Source organism: Emys orbicularis, chromosome 1 (assembly GCF_028017835.1).
Source record: "Emys orbicularis isolate rEmyOrb1 chromosome 1, rEmyOrb1.hap1, whole genome shotgun sequence".
NCBI lineage: Eukaryota > Metazoa > Chordata > Testudines > Emydidae > Emys > Emys orbicularis.
Genome location: NC_088683.1, coordinates 153,236,308 through 153,248,381, shown reverse-complemented (window position 1 = coordinate 153,248,381; position 12,074 = coordinate 153,236,308). Strand labels below are relative to the sequence as shown.

General features: G+C 50.8%; 1 protein-coding gene across 1 annotated transcript in view; it reads right to left on the bottom strand.

Annotated features, from left to right (window-relative positions):
- KPNA1 (karyopherin subunit alpha 1) overlaps positions 1-12,074 on the bottom strand; it is a 146,184-nt gene that overhangs the window by 102,160 nt on the left and 31,950 nt on the right. The window contains exon 5 of the mRNA XM_065403407.1: positions 5,244-5,338. Within this exon, the coding sequence (XP_065259479.1) occupies positions 5,244-5,338 (95 nt within the window). The remainder of the gene's footprint in view (positions 1-5,243; positions 5,339-12,074) is intronic.

The following is a 12,074-nucleotide window of genomic DNA, read 5'->3' as shown; positions in this document are numbered from 1 at the left end:
TTTCATTCTGGATTGGCATAAAAACAGTTACTAACCTGCTCTGTTGATCTTCGAGATGTGTTGCCCATGTCCATTTCACTTCAGGTGTGCACACACCCAGTGCACCAGAGACAGAGATTTTTCAATCAGTGATACCTGTCGGGGTGGCGTATGCACTCTCTGCTGCCTCATACTGCTACACAATGGTATAACAGGTGGAGCCATCACAGACCCTGTCTCCCCAGTTCCTTCTTACCGGACAGACACTGATATAGAGGTGAGAGGGTAGGTCATGGAATGGACATGTGCAACATCTCGAAGAACAACAGCTACAGAACAGGTCAGTAACCGTATTGTCTTCATGTGATTGCACATGCCATTCCACTTCAGGTGACTCATAAGTAGTTCAATCCAGAGGTAGGTTTCAAAGTCTACCTGAACGAGGACTGAAGAACTACTCATCTGAACTTGGCAACATCTCTGGACTGCTGAGATATAGCATAATGAGTTGTAAAGGTAGGTACCGATGACCAAATTGCAACTCTACAAATATCTGCTATAGGCACTTGAGCCAAAAAAGCTCCAGAAGCTGCTTGAGATTTTGTAGTGGGCACTACCACTCTGCTTGGAGAGGGTATATCAGCAATGTCAATGCACATATGTAATGCAGGATGAAATCCTCTGCATTGAGACTGTAAAGCCTTTCATCTTGTCTGCAACTGACAAACAACTATGATGAAGATCTGAAAGACCTCATTCTAAGTAAAAAGCCAACGCCCTTCTAGCACCCAAGGTATGCAGTCTCTCCTCATCCTTATGAAAATAGGACTTAGGAAAGAAAGTTTGTAAATATATGGCTTGATTGAAGTGGAATTACGATATTACTTCAGTCAGGAATTTCAGATGTGGATGAAAGTATAACTTTTCCTTATAAAAATCTGCGCAAAGAGGTTCAGCTGTCACTCTTTCCACAGTTGTAATAGCTGCCAAAAAATGCTACTTTCATAGACAGATGCAGCAAATAGCCATGGGTTCAAAGGGAGGACGCATCAACTGACTTAGCACCACATTTAAGTCCCAGGAAGAAATGGGATCTATGACGTGGGGATATAACCTGACCAGACCCTTTAAGAATCAGACTGGCAGAATCAGAAAATACTGAACAGCCTGCAATTGGAGGTGGAAAGTAAAAATAGCTGCCAGGTGAATTCTGATTAAACTAATCAATAGGCTTTGTTGTTTCATGTGGAAAAAAACCAGTCCAAAACATGTTGGCTAGAGGCCAGGACTGCAGAAACACCCTTCTGTTTTGACCATAGGAGAATCATTTCCACTTCAACATATAAGCTCATCTAGTAGAGGGTGTTTTGCACATTCCCTGAACTCTCTGCCTTACCCATGGAGCATCCAGGCCATCAGATGGAGAGCGAGTACTCCTGCAGGTATTGTCACTGCATGACAAGCTCAAACTGACTTTAACCAGCCTGGCAACTTTGAGATGAAGTCTGGCATGTTGAACCACGTACATGCAGGAGGTCATGTGTCCCAGTAGACTGAGGCAATTTTTTACTGTTGTAAACAGATGAGCTTTTAGATCTATGGAAATGTTTAACATTGTCAGGAATCTGGCTTGAGATTAGGAATGCCCTGGCTACTGCAGAATCCAGGATTGCTCCTATAATTCGTTCTCTGAACTGGGAAGAAGACTGACTAGTCCTCATTAATCAACAGATCCGAACTCCAAAAAGAGGCAACAGACCCTGGATAGATCTCATAACAGCCAGTCATGCAGGTGAGGAAATATTTGCACACCTTGTTTCCTTAGGAATCCTGCAACCACTGCTGTGCATTTTGTAAATACTTGCGGGGCAGCAGACAGGTCAAAGCGTAGGACTGTAAACTGATAATAGATGTTGTTGACCAGAAGTCTTAGGAATTTCTGGAGGCTTGGCTGGATTGCCACATAGAAATATGAGTCCTTCAAGTCAAGGGCAGCGTACCAGTCACCAGGATCCAGGGAGGGGATGATGGTGGCCAGGGCAACCATGCAAAACCTTATTTCCTTTATATATTTGTTCAAACTTCCAATGGAGGACGGCTGAGACCTCTTTTTGCCTTTGGAATCAGGAAGTGATATGATTAAAAATCCTTCCCTCAGTGGGGGGAGGGTGATAACCTCTTCTAGAGCTCCCAACAGAGAAGAGACTGCATTTCTCACAGGAGGACACCCTCATGACAATGGTCCCTAAAGAGGGACGGGTCAGGGAGGAAGAGATGGAAATATACTGCCAGGTGTATCCCCATTCCTCACTACTTAGGACCCAGCATCTGTGGTAATATGGGAACAAGCAAATAGGAAGCAGGATACCCTGTTGGAAAAAAGAGAAAGGAGAAACTTGAATGATGTGATCTGGTACTCTGTGCTTGACAAGACCATTCAACAGACAGTTTGGGTTTCCCTGATTGTCTGGAAGAATCTGCCAAAGAAGAAAACTGATAAGGAATTGGTCTTCTCCCGTGGTTCTTTCTTTGTTTTCTAGATTGGACAGGCTGTCTCAGTGGGAAAGGCAGGTATCTATGTAGAAACTGAGGGTGGAAATGCTTTCTTTTAAGGAAGGGTATGTAAATTCCCCAATAATTTCAATGTGGTCCTCAAATTTTAAGACTGTGGAGCATCTCATCTAGCTTCTACAAGAATGTAGGATCTTCAGAGGGGAAAGCCTGTATCCTCTGCTGGAAAACCCAAGGACTGAAGCCATAAACATCTGTGCATAGATACTGTAGATGCCATGGCTTTAGCCACTAAATCTGCCCTAAGGATGCTTGCAGAGAGGTCCGAGCCACCAGCTTGCCCTTAGTCTAACAGAGCCTGGAATTCTTGTCTCGCAACTTTTGACAACTTATCTAAGAACTGCCGCATATTATCCCAGACAGAGAAGTCATATCTGGCCAACAATGCTTGTTGGTTAGCAATGTGAAATTGTAGACCAGACATGGAATATATTTTCCTACCAAAAATGTCAAATTTCTTTGCATCTTTGTCCTTTGGGGTAGAAGAGGGACAACCCTGACACACACTCATTTGCTGCCAAGACACCAAGGAACCTGATGAGGGATGCTCATAGTCTTGAGAAAGGACATAGTAGCTTCTTTTTGTTCTCTTGACTGTTGGAGGCAGCAAGGATGGCATATGCCACAAGGATCTTATAGGCTCTAGGATGGCCTCGTTGATAGGGAGAGAGACTCTAGAATGCCCTGCTAACTCCAGAATGTCCACAAGTCCATGAGGACTCTCCTGGACTACCTCAACAGGGATATCAAGAGAGGTAGCTACTCTCTTTAAAAGGTCTTGCTAAGCCCTGTAGTCATCTTAGACTAGTGATGTATCTCCAGGAGCAACAATCTCATCAGACAATGACAAAGAGAAATGCAAAGGAGGCTTAGGCTGATCCTCCTGCACCATAGCGAGTGGATGTTTCATAGCTCAGAGGCTTACAGGGTTTTGCTCAGTACCGAAGACATACTCCTGGACCTCATCACGTGAGTTAGCATGCCGCCTGGCAGTAGATCTAAAAAGGGAAGATCTGGAAGCAGGAGGCATGCCCCAAGGGTTCCAGTAGGGCTATGGGTATGGCATAGGACCCCAGCCATGAGCGCTCCAAGGTTCCCTTAATCTGGACTGTCTTGGGACATGCAATAGGCACCAGTAACGAAACTCCCTCAATGAAAAGGGGGAGTGTCATCATCTATCTCAGAAGGGAAGGGCACAAGAATTTAACTCCGACTCTGAGGACGACCCTGAGTCAGCTGACCATGGTAGTGTGCTACATCAAGCAGTGCCAACGTCTATGGGTGCCATTCCTGATATAGCAGTAACAGGGATATCAGTACCAGGGTAGGTTCACTCCTAAACGGCACCGGTTGAGAAAACGCTGGACGCTCAATGTACCAAGGACTGACCACAAGCCTGAGGTAAGTCCATCCCCAGGTCCTGAAGATAGCTCACCTGGTACCAAAGTATCTCCTGTACCACGGGGCAGTCTGGTACTGAAAGGCAGAGTAGATCTTGCGCTGCTGCGTAGGCCTCCAGTATCATCGGTACCAAGAGGCTTTCTTGCTGCTGATATTGTTGCACAGAAGTATTCGAAGAGGTTGGTACCAGACAGCATCTCTTGCCAGAGGACGTACTACTCCCTGTCCTCCTGAGTACTTACCAGGGACTTCAATCATTTAGTGGAGCTAAGTCTCAGCTCCTTGGGTGATTACAACCTCTTGTGCTGCTTCTTTGTCACCAGGGAAGGGGATTGGTGCAGGCATTCCAAGGCAATGTCCAGTGGGGCAATTCTCAACTTATGCTGAAGTACTCAGTGCAAGCCCCAAGAGGGAAGACTCAGAAGGCTGATGCAGGGAGGCCTTCATAAAGATGTGGTGTAATCTTGCCTCTGTTTTTGTTCATCCAAGGCTTAAAGTCTCTGCAAATTTGGCAGCAGTCTCTAAATGCTCACCAGCTTCAATTTTTTGCAGCCAGCACAAGGTTTAAACACTGGAGACCAAGCCATATCTTGGTACTGGGCTCTGGCACCCCGTAACAATAGTGAACCAATGCCAAAGGAAAAGAAAAATTAATATAAATTTCATTTGTTATTTTTCTAACTATCTAACAAGTACCATTAGCTATTTACAGAAGGATAAGACATTCCCTGTAAGGGATGAAATCTTGCAGAAGCAAGCTGACATGCTCCAACTACTGATGACAGGTGGTAAGAAGGAAATCAGAGGGACCTAGGGTGGCTCCGCACTGTATACGATTATGCAGCAACACAAGGCAGCAGAGGATGCATGCGTCACCTTGGCAGGTCATACCAAAGAAACTCTGGTGCATTGGGCATGCACATACCTGAAGTGGAATGGACATGTGCAATCACACGAAGGAGAAACAAGACAATGTGGGATAGTTCACTGGTATTTCACCTTTCCAGGCTGGCATTCAAATCCTGCTTCTGATACAGAAGAAAGTCAATGTGGTGGTCCCATCCTAGCCACCATACTATGACCTGACATACTCAGCCTCTTCTCCGAGGCCTAAAGCTGAACTCGCAGGAGTCCTTTGAGTTAAGATTCAGTTTCATTGTCATAGCCTGGGAGGAAGGTGGTAGCTTGCTTAATGTGTACCTGCTTTTAGCTACTAACATCCCAACATTAATTTTCATGATCACCAACTCCATTCATAAAATAGGGGGGGGGGGGGGAGAAATATTGTGCACCTGTAATGTACAATTTTCTTTTCGTTTGAGGAACTCCACAAACCTGGCCACCACTCCTGGTGTGCTGATCACTTCATCTATTGGTGGATTAGGCTCTGTTTAAAATAGAATGTGAAATTAGATACAAGAATCTCTTTGCATAGAAATTCCCAAGTGACTACACCAAAATCCCATTATGTTAATTTCTCTCTTTGTCAAAGAAAATTACATTTTACACCAACATTACTTTGCCCATATCAAGGACAGGGATTTACATCTGCCATAGAAAGTGGATTCCAGCACCATGATTCTGGGGATGGGTGGGGGAGAAAACATACATACATACATACATACACACACACACACACACACACAGGAAAAGAAGCCAATTCATAAAACCAACAGGCTCATTTATGAAAAAGAAAGACTACTGCCTCTGCAGAGCCATTTTGACACATGTGCATGTGGAGCAGCTGTCTTACAATTTTCCAGAAAGCAGCATGTTTGAGACACACAAGCATCACCTAGGTCCAAAGGTTGTTTGTTGTTGTGAGGATAAAACAGCCCAAACCATCTCTTCTTCATTTAATAGTCATAGATTATAGGCCAGAAGGGACCATTACAATCACTGAGCCTGACTTCCTGAATAATACAGGCCATAAAACCTCCCACAGGAATTTCTGCGTCAAGACCATAACTTCTTTTTGCCCTTTAGTTTATCTTTTAGAAAATATCTGGTCTTTTCATTAAAAGATGTCAAGTGATGGAGCATCCACCACACCCATAAGAAAGTTGTTCCAATGGCTGATCACCCTAATTTGAAATTTTGCACCTTATTTCTAGACTAAATTTGTCTAGCTTTAGTTTTCAACCATTGGATCTCATTCATTTAGCAGAAAATGCATAAAGAGCCATCTACTATCAGAAATCTCTTCTCCATGAGGCACTTTTAGACCATAGTCAAGTCATTTAACTTTCTCTTGGATAAACTAAAATAGATTAAGTTTCTTAAGTCTCTCATGATAAGGCAGGTATTCCAGATCTCAGATCATTCCTGTAGCACCTTCTGAATCTTTTCCAATTTTTCAACATCCATTTTGAAGTGTTGACACCAGAAGCGGACAGACTATTCTACAGCAATAGTCTAATGCCACGTACAGAGGTAATAACACTTCCCTACTCCTACTTGACATTCTACTTCTTACAAATCCAAGGATCATGTTTGCCCTCGTAGATACAGCATCATATCCGGAGCTCATATTCAACTGGTTATCTACCATTATCCCCAAGTCCTTTTCACTGTCACTTTATTCCAGGATACCATCTTCTAAGGGTGATCTACATTCTTTATTCCTACATTCTCCCAGGAGGGAGCAGTCAGGGAACGAGGGGGTGGGGGGTGTTGGATGGGTCAGGGGTTCTGAGGGGAGCAGTCAGGGGGCAGGAAGTGGAAGGGGCGGATAGAGGGCAGGGACCAGGCTGTTTGGGGAGGCACAGCCTTCCCTACCCTGCCCTCCAAACAGTTTTGGATCCCCGGTGTGGCCCTCAGGCCAAAAAGTTTGCTCACCCCTGCTCTATACTGAAAACCAACAGAACTATAATCAAAACCAGAACTTCAATTCGTGTGCCAAGTTCAGACTTTCCCAACAGTTACAAAACATCCCCAAAAAGGACAGTTACCTGTTCAGTAACTGGCATTCTTCTAAATGTGTTGCTCAGGTGTATTCCACTATAGGTGTGCGTGCTCGCCACATGCACCGGTGCCAGAAGTTTTTCCCTTAGCAGTATCTGTAGTGGTGGAGCACCGCTGCGACCCCTGGAGTGGCGCTGATATATCCATATTCATAAAGGGGGCTGCGTGCTCCCCCCACCCTCAGTTCCTTCTTGCCAGACAACTCCGACAGAGGGGAAGGAGGGTGGGATGTGGAATACACCTGAGCAACACATCTCAAAGAACGCCAGTTACGGAACAGGTAACTGTCCTTTCTTCTTCGAGTGATTGCTCATGTGTATTCCACTATAGGTGACTCCAAGCTATACCTTATGGAGGTGGGTAGAAGTTTAAGTGTAAAGTTTTAAGGGTTACCCGGGCGGAGCACCGCCCTACCAAATCCGGCGTCATCCCTCGTTTGGGAGACGATCGCATAGTGCGGTGAAAAGGTGTGGACAGAGGACCACGTAGCAGCCCTACAGATGTCCTGAATATGGACATGAGCCACATAGGCCTCTGACAAGGCCTGGGCTCTCGTCAAATGAGCCTTCACAATAGGAGGCGGGGGAATCCCTGCCAGGTCGTAACGGGTGCGAATGCACGACGTGATCCAGCGGGAAATCCACTGAGTGGACACCGGTCGTCCCCTCATGCGCTCGGCCGACGCAATGAACAGCTGGGGAGACTTCCTAAATGGCCTGGTTCTGTCCAGGTAGAAGGCCAGCGCTCTGCGCACGTCTAACATGTGCAGGCGGCGTTCCTCATTGGAGGAATGGGGCTTAGGGCAAAGGACCGGGAGGAAAATGTCCTGATCCATATGAAAAGCCGAGACTACCTTCGGCAAAAAGGCAGGGTGAGGGCGGAGCTGCACCTTGTCCTTATGGAAGACCGTATACGGCGTCTCAGAGGTCAAGGCCCTGAGCTCCGAAACCCGACGGCTGAGGTGATAGCCATTAAGAACGCCAACTTCCACGACAAGTGGGACCAAGAACACGTGGCTAATGGCTTAAAAGGAGGCCCTGTGAGGCGGGAGAGCACTAGGTTCAGGTCCCAGAGCGGGACCGGGGGCCTGGCATAAGGGAATGCCCGATCTAACTCTTTCCGAAACCAGGCCGCCATGTGATGTGAAAACACAGACAGGCCCTGCACCGGGGGATGGAAAGCCGAAATGGCCGCCAGGTGCACCCTGATGGAGGAGGGTGCCAGCCCTTGGGTCCTAAGGAACAGGAGGTAATCGAGGACAAGATGGATAGACGCGGAAGAGGGAGAGGAACCTCTATCCCTTCCCCACCTAGAGAATCTATACCACTTAGCCAGGTAGCTTCGACGCGTGGAGGGCTTCCTACTTTCCAGCAGGACCCTTCTCACATCCTCAGAACACCTCCCTTCCTCATTTAACCATGGAGCAGCCACGCTGTCAGGTGGAGCGCGGCTAGGTTGGGATGGAGGAGACGACCGTCCTCCTGGGAGAGGAGGTCCAGGCGGAGCAGCAGTCTGCGAGGGGGGGCCGCTAAGAGTTGCAGTAGGGTCCCGTACCAATGTTGACGGGCCCAATCCGGGGCTATGAAGATAACCCTCGCCCTGTCTGACTTCACCTTCTGTAGGACCCTGCCAATTAGGGGGAAGGGCGGGAAGGTGTAAACCAGGGGCCCCGACCATGGGATCAGGAACGCGTCCGATATCGCCCCATCGCCCTCTCCCGCCCTGGAGCAGAATCGTAGGCACAAGCGATTCTGGGCAGTGGCGAACAGGTCTACCTGGGGAGTGCCCCACTGTAGGAAGATCCACCTGGCCACCTCCTTGTGCAGGGACCACTCGTGATGTTGGGAGAACACCCTGCTCAGGCGGTCCGCAAGCGTGTTGCTCTTGCTGGGCAGGTAAAAGGCCCGCAGGAGTAGGTCGTGGGCTATACAGAATTCCCACAGGAGCTGGGCTTCCTGGCATAAAGCCCGGGAACACGTGCCCCCCTGCTTGTTGACATAATACATGGCGGTCGTGTTGTCTGTGAGGACTCTGACCACCTTCCCCTGTATGTGGTGGCAAAAGGCCACGCACACCAGGCATACAGCCCTGAGCTCCCTGACGTTTATGTGCAGGGTCAGTTCCTCGGGTGACCACATACCCTGGGTCCTGAAGTCCCCCACGTGGGCTCCCCAACCCAGGTCTGAGGCATCAGACAATGGATCTAGTGAGGGAGGGGACTCTTGGAAGGGGATACCCCGGAGCATGTTGCTTGGGAGGGACCACCATTGGAGGTCTGTCACCACCGGCGTACGGCCCTGAGCTCCCTGACGTTTATGTGCAGGGTCAGTTCCTCGGGTGACCACATACCCTGGGTCCTGAAGTCCCCCACGTGGGCTCCCCAACCCAGGTCTGAGGCATCGGACAATGGATCTAGTGAGGGAGGGGACTCTTGGAAGGGGATACCCCAGAGCATGTTGCTTGGGAGGGACCACCATTGGAGGTCTGTCACCACCGTTGGCGGCACCGTGACGACCTTGTCCAGGCCGTCCCTGGCCTGGGAGTACCGGGAGGCCAGCCAAAGCTGAAGGGGCCTCATCCGGAGCCTGGCAGGTCACACCACATAAGTGCATGCTGCCATGTGGCCTAGGATTTGAAGGCACACCCGTGCCGTGGTTACCGGGAAGGCCATGACCGAGGCGCTGAGAGCCCTGAGCGTCTCGAATCTGTCCCGTGGGAGGGAGGCCGTGGCCACCCGGGAATCTAACAGCGCCCCTATAAAGCTTATGCGCTGAAATGGGATTAACGTGGATTTCTCCTCGTTTACCAGTAGGCCTAGAGCTGCGCAGGTGTCCAGCAGGAAATTCATCTGCTGCTGCACCAAAGACCGAGACCGACCCTTGAGCAGCCAGTCGTCGAGGTAGGGGAAGCCCTTTTCTCCTGAGGTGGGCCGCCACCACCGCCATACACTTCGTAAATACTCGGGGGGCAGTAGAGAGGCCAAAGGGGAGGACCGTAAACTGGAAGTGGTCCTCACCCACCAGGAAACGGAGGAAACGCCTGTGACCCTCGAAAATGTGAATGTGGAAGTACGCATCCTGGAGGTCCAGTGCCGCAAACCAATCCCCCTGGTCTAGGGATGGAATAATAGAGGCCAGGGACACCATGCGGAATTTGCAACGAACCAGGAACTGGTTGAGATTCCGCAGGTCGAGGATGGGCCAAAGCCTGCCCTTCGCCTTCGGGATGAGGAAATACCTGGAGTAAAATCCCTTGCCCTGGAATTCCCCAGGTACTCTCTCCACAGCTCCCAGGGAGAGGAGGCGGTCTACCTCCTGGCGGAGGAGGAGGGTATGCTCCAGGTCCCCGGACAGCTCCCGGGATGGGGGATGGTGGGGGGGGGGGAGGGGGGGGGGGGGGAGGTTTGAAACAAACTGCAACCTGTACCCTTGGGAGATGGTGCTGAGGACCCATTGGTCCGACGTTATACGGGACCATTGCAGTCGGAAAGCCGATAAATGGTTGATAAAGCGCAACTTTATTAACTGGGGGGTGGGGGGTACACTGGCAACAGGCCTGGTGATCCCCCTCAACGAGTCAAAAACGCCGTTTCCCCGGCCTCTTGGCCTTCGAGGGCCCAGGCCTTGGGGCCGAACGGGATTGGCGTTGGGCCCGACGCCTTTGGTCTCTCTGCCACTTAGGCGGGGGTTCGTATCTGCCCCGAGCCGGAGGAGCAGAGGTTTGAGGCCTGGGCTTGTCCTTAGAAGGTGGGACATAGAGGCCCAGCGTCTGCAGGGTGGTGCGGGAGTCCTTCATCCCATGCAGATGGGTATCTGTCTGGTCCGCAAATAACGCTTTGCCATCAAACGGCAGGTCCTGCATTATCGACTGGGACTACACGGACAGCCCCGAAAGCGAGAGCCACGACGCCCTTCTCATGGAGACCGCTGAAGCCATTGACCGAGCGGCTGTGTCCACTGCGTCCAAAGCCGCCTGGAGAGCTGCTTTAGCCGCCGACTCACCCTCTTCAACCAGAGCCCAGAACGCCTTCTTGTCCTTGTCTTGAAGAAGAGGTTCGAACTTGGGGAGGGATCCCCAGAGATTAAACTCATAACAGCTCAGCAGTGCCTGGTGGTTGGCCACTCTGAGCTGGAAACTGGCAGACGAATAAACCTTTTTCCCAAAGGTGTCAAGTCTCCGAGCGTCCTTGTCCTTTGGTGTGGGCGCGGCCTGGCCGTTCCGTTCCGCTCACGGTGGTGGACCGACTCTACCACCAAAGAGTTCAGAGCCGGGTGGGTGTATAGGTACTCGTGACCCCTTGCGGGGACGAAATACTACCTTTCGGCCTTCTTGGAAATGGGGCCAAGAGAGGCCGGGGTCTGCCAGAGGCCGGTGGTGATGTTGACCACCCCCTGATGGAATGGGAGGACCACCCACCCCGGTACCGAGGAGGCGAGGACATTAAACAAGGTGTCAGAGGGCTCCTCCATCTCCTCGGCCCGGAGCTCGAGATTTGCTGCCACCCTCCTAAGCAGCTCTTGGTGCGCCTTGAAGTCCTCTTGAGAAGAGGGAAGCGGTACCGCAACTGAATCGCCCAGCGCCGAAGAGGTAGATGGTGCGGTGCCCTCAGCCACCAACAGCATCGTAAGCTCGACATCCGGGTCGTGTCCCGGGGTCGGTGCCGGTTGTTCGGCGTCCGCGGCGCCATCCCGGTCCCGGGGAGGTGACACAGGGCGGTCTTGAGAGGCTCCCGCCACGGAGCGAGGTCCCAGCTGTGAGGGTGCCTGAGGCCACGGTGCCCACTGGCACCATTGTCCTTGCCAGGGCACGGCATGGAACTGGGACGCCTGGGGCACAGGCAGAGCTGGTTGCTCCTGCGGTGCAGTGCGGCCTGGGGAGAGACGGCTGCGCGCCGACGCCAAAGTCCTGGAGGAGCGCACGGTGCCGTAGGAACGACTGGAGCAGTCTCTGTTGTGACGGTTCCTGCCCCGAGACTTCGACCTGGATGAAGTCGAGAGGTAGCTGTCCAAGGAGCTGTCTCTGGATTCCCTGCAGCGTCTGTGGCCACGGCGCCTCAGTGCCGGGGACTCTCGGGACCGACTCGGAGCACGGCCTCTGTGACGGCGGGCGCTGGAATACGAGTGCCGGTGCCGACGGCGTCGGGAGCTGTTCCTCTCAGA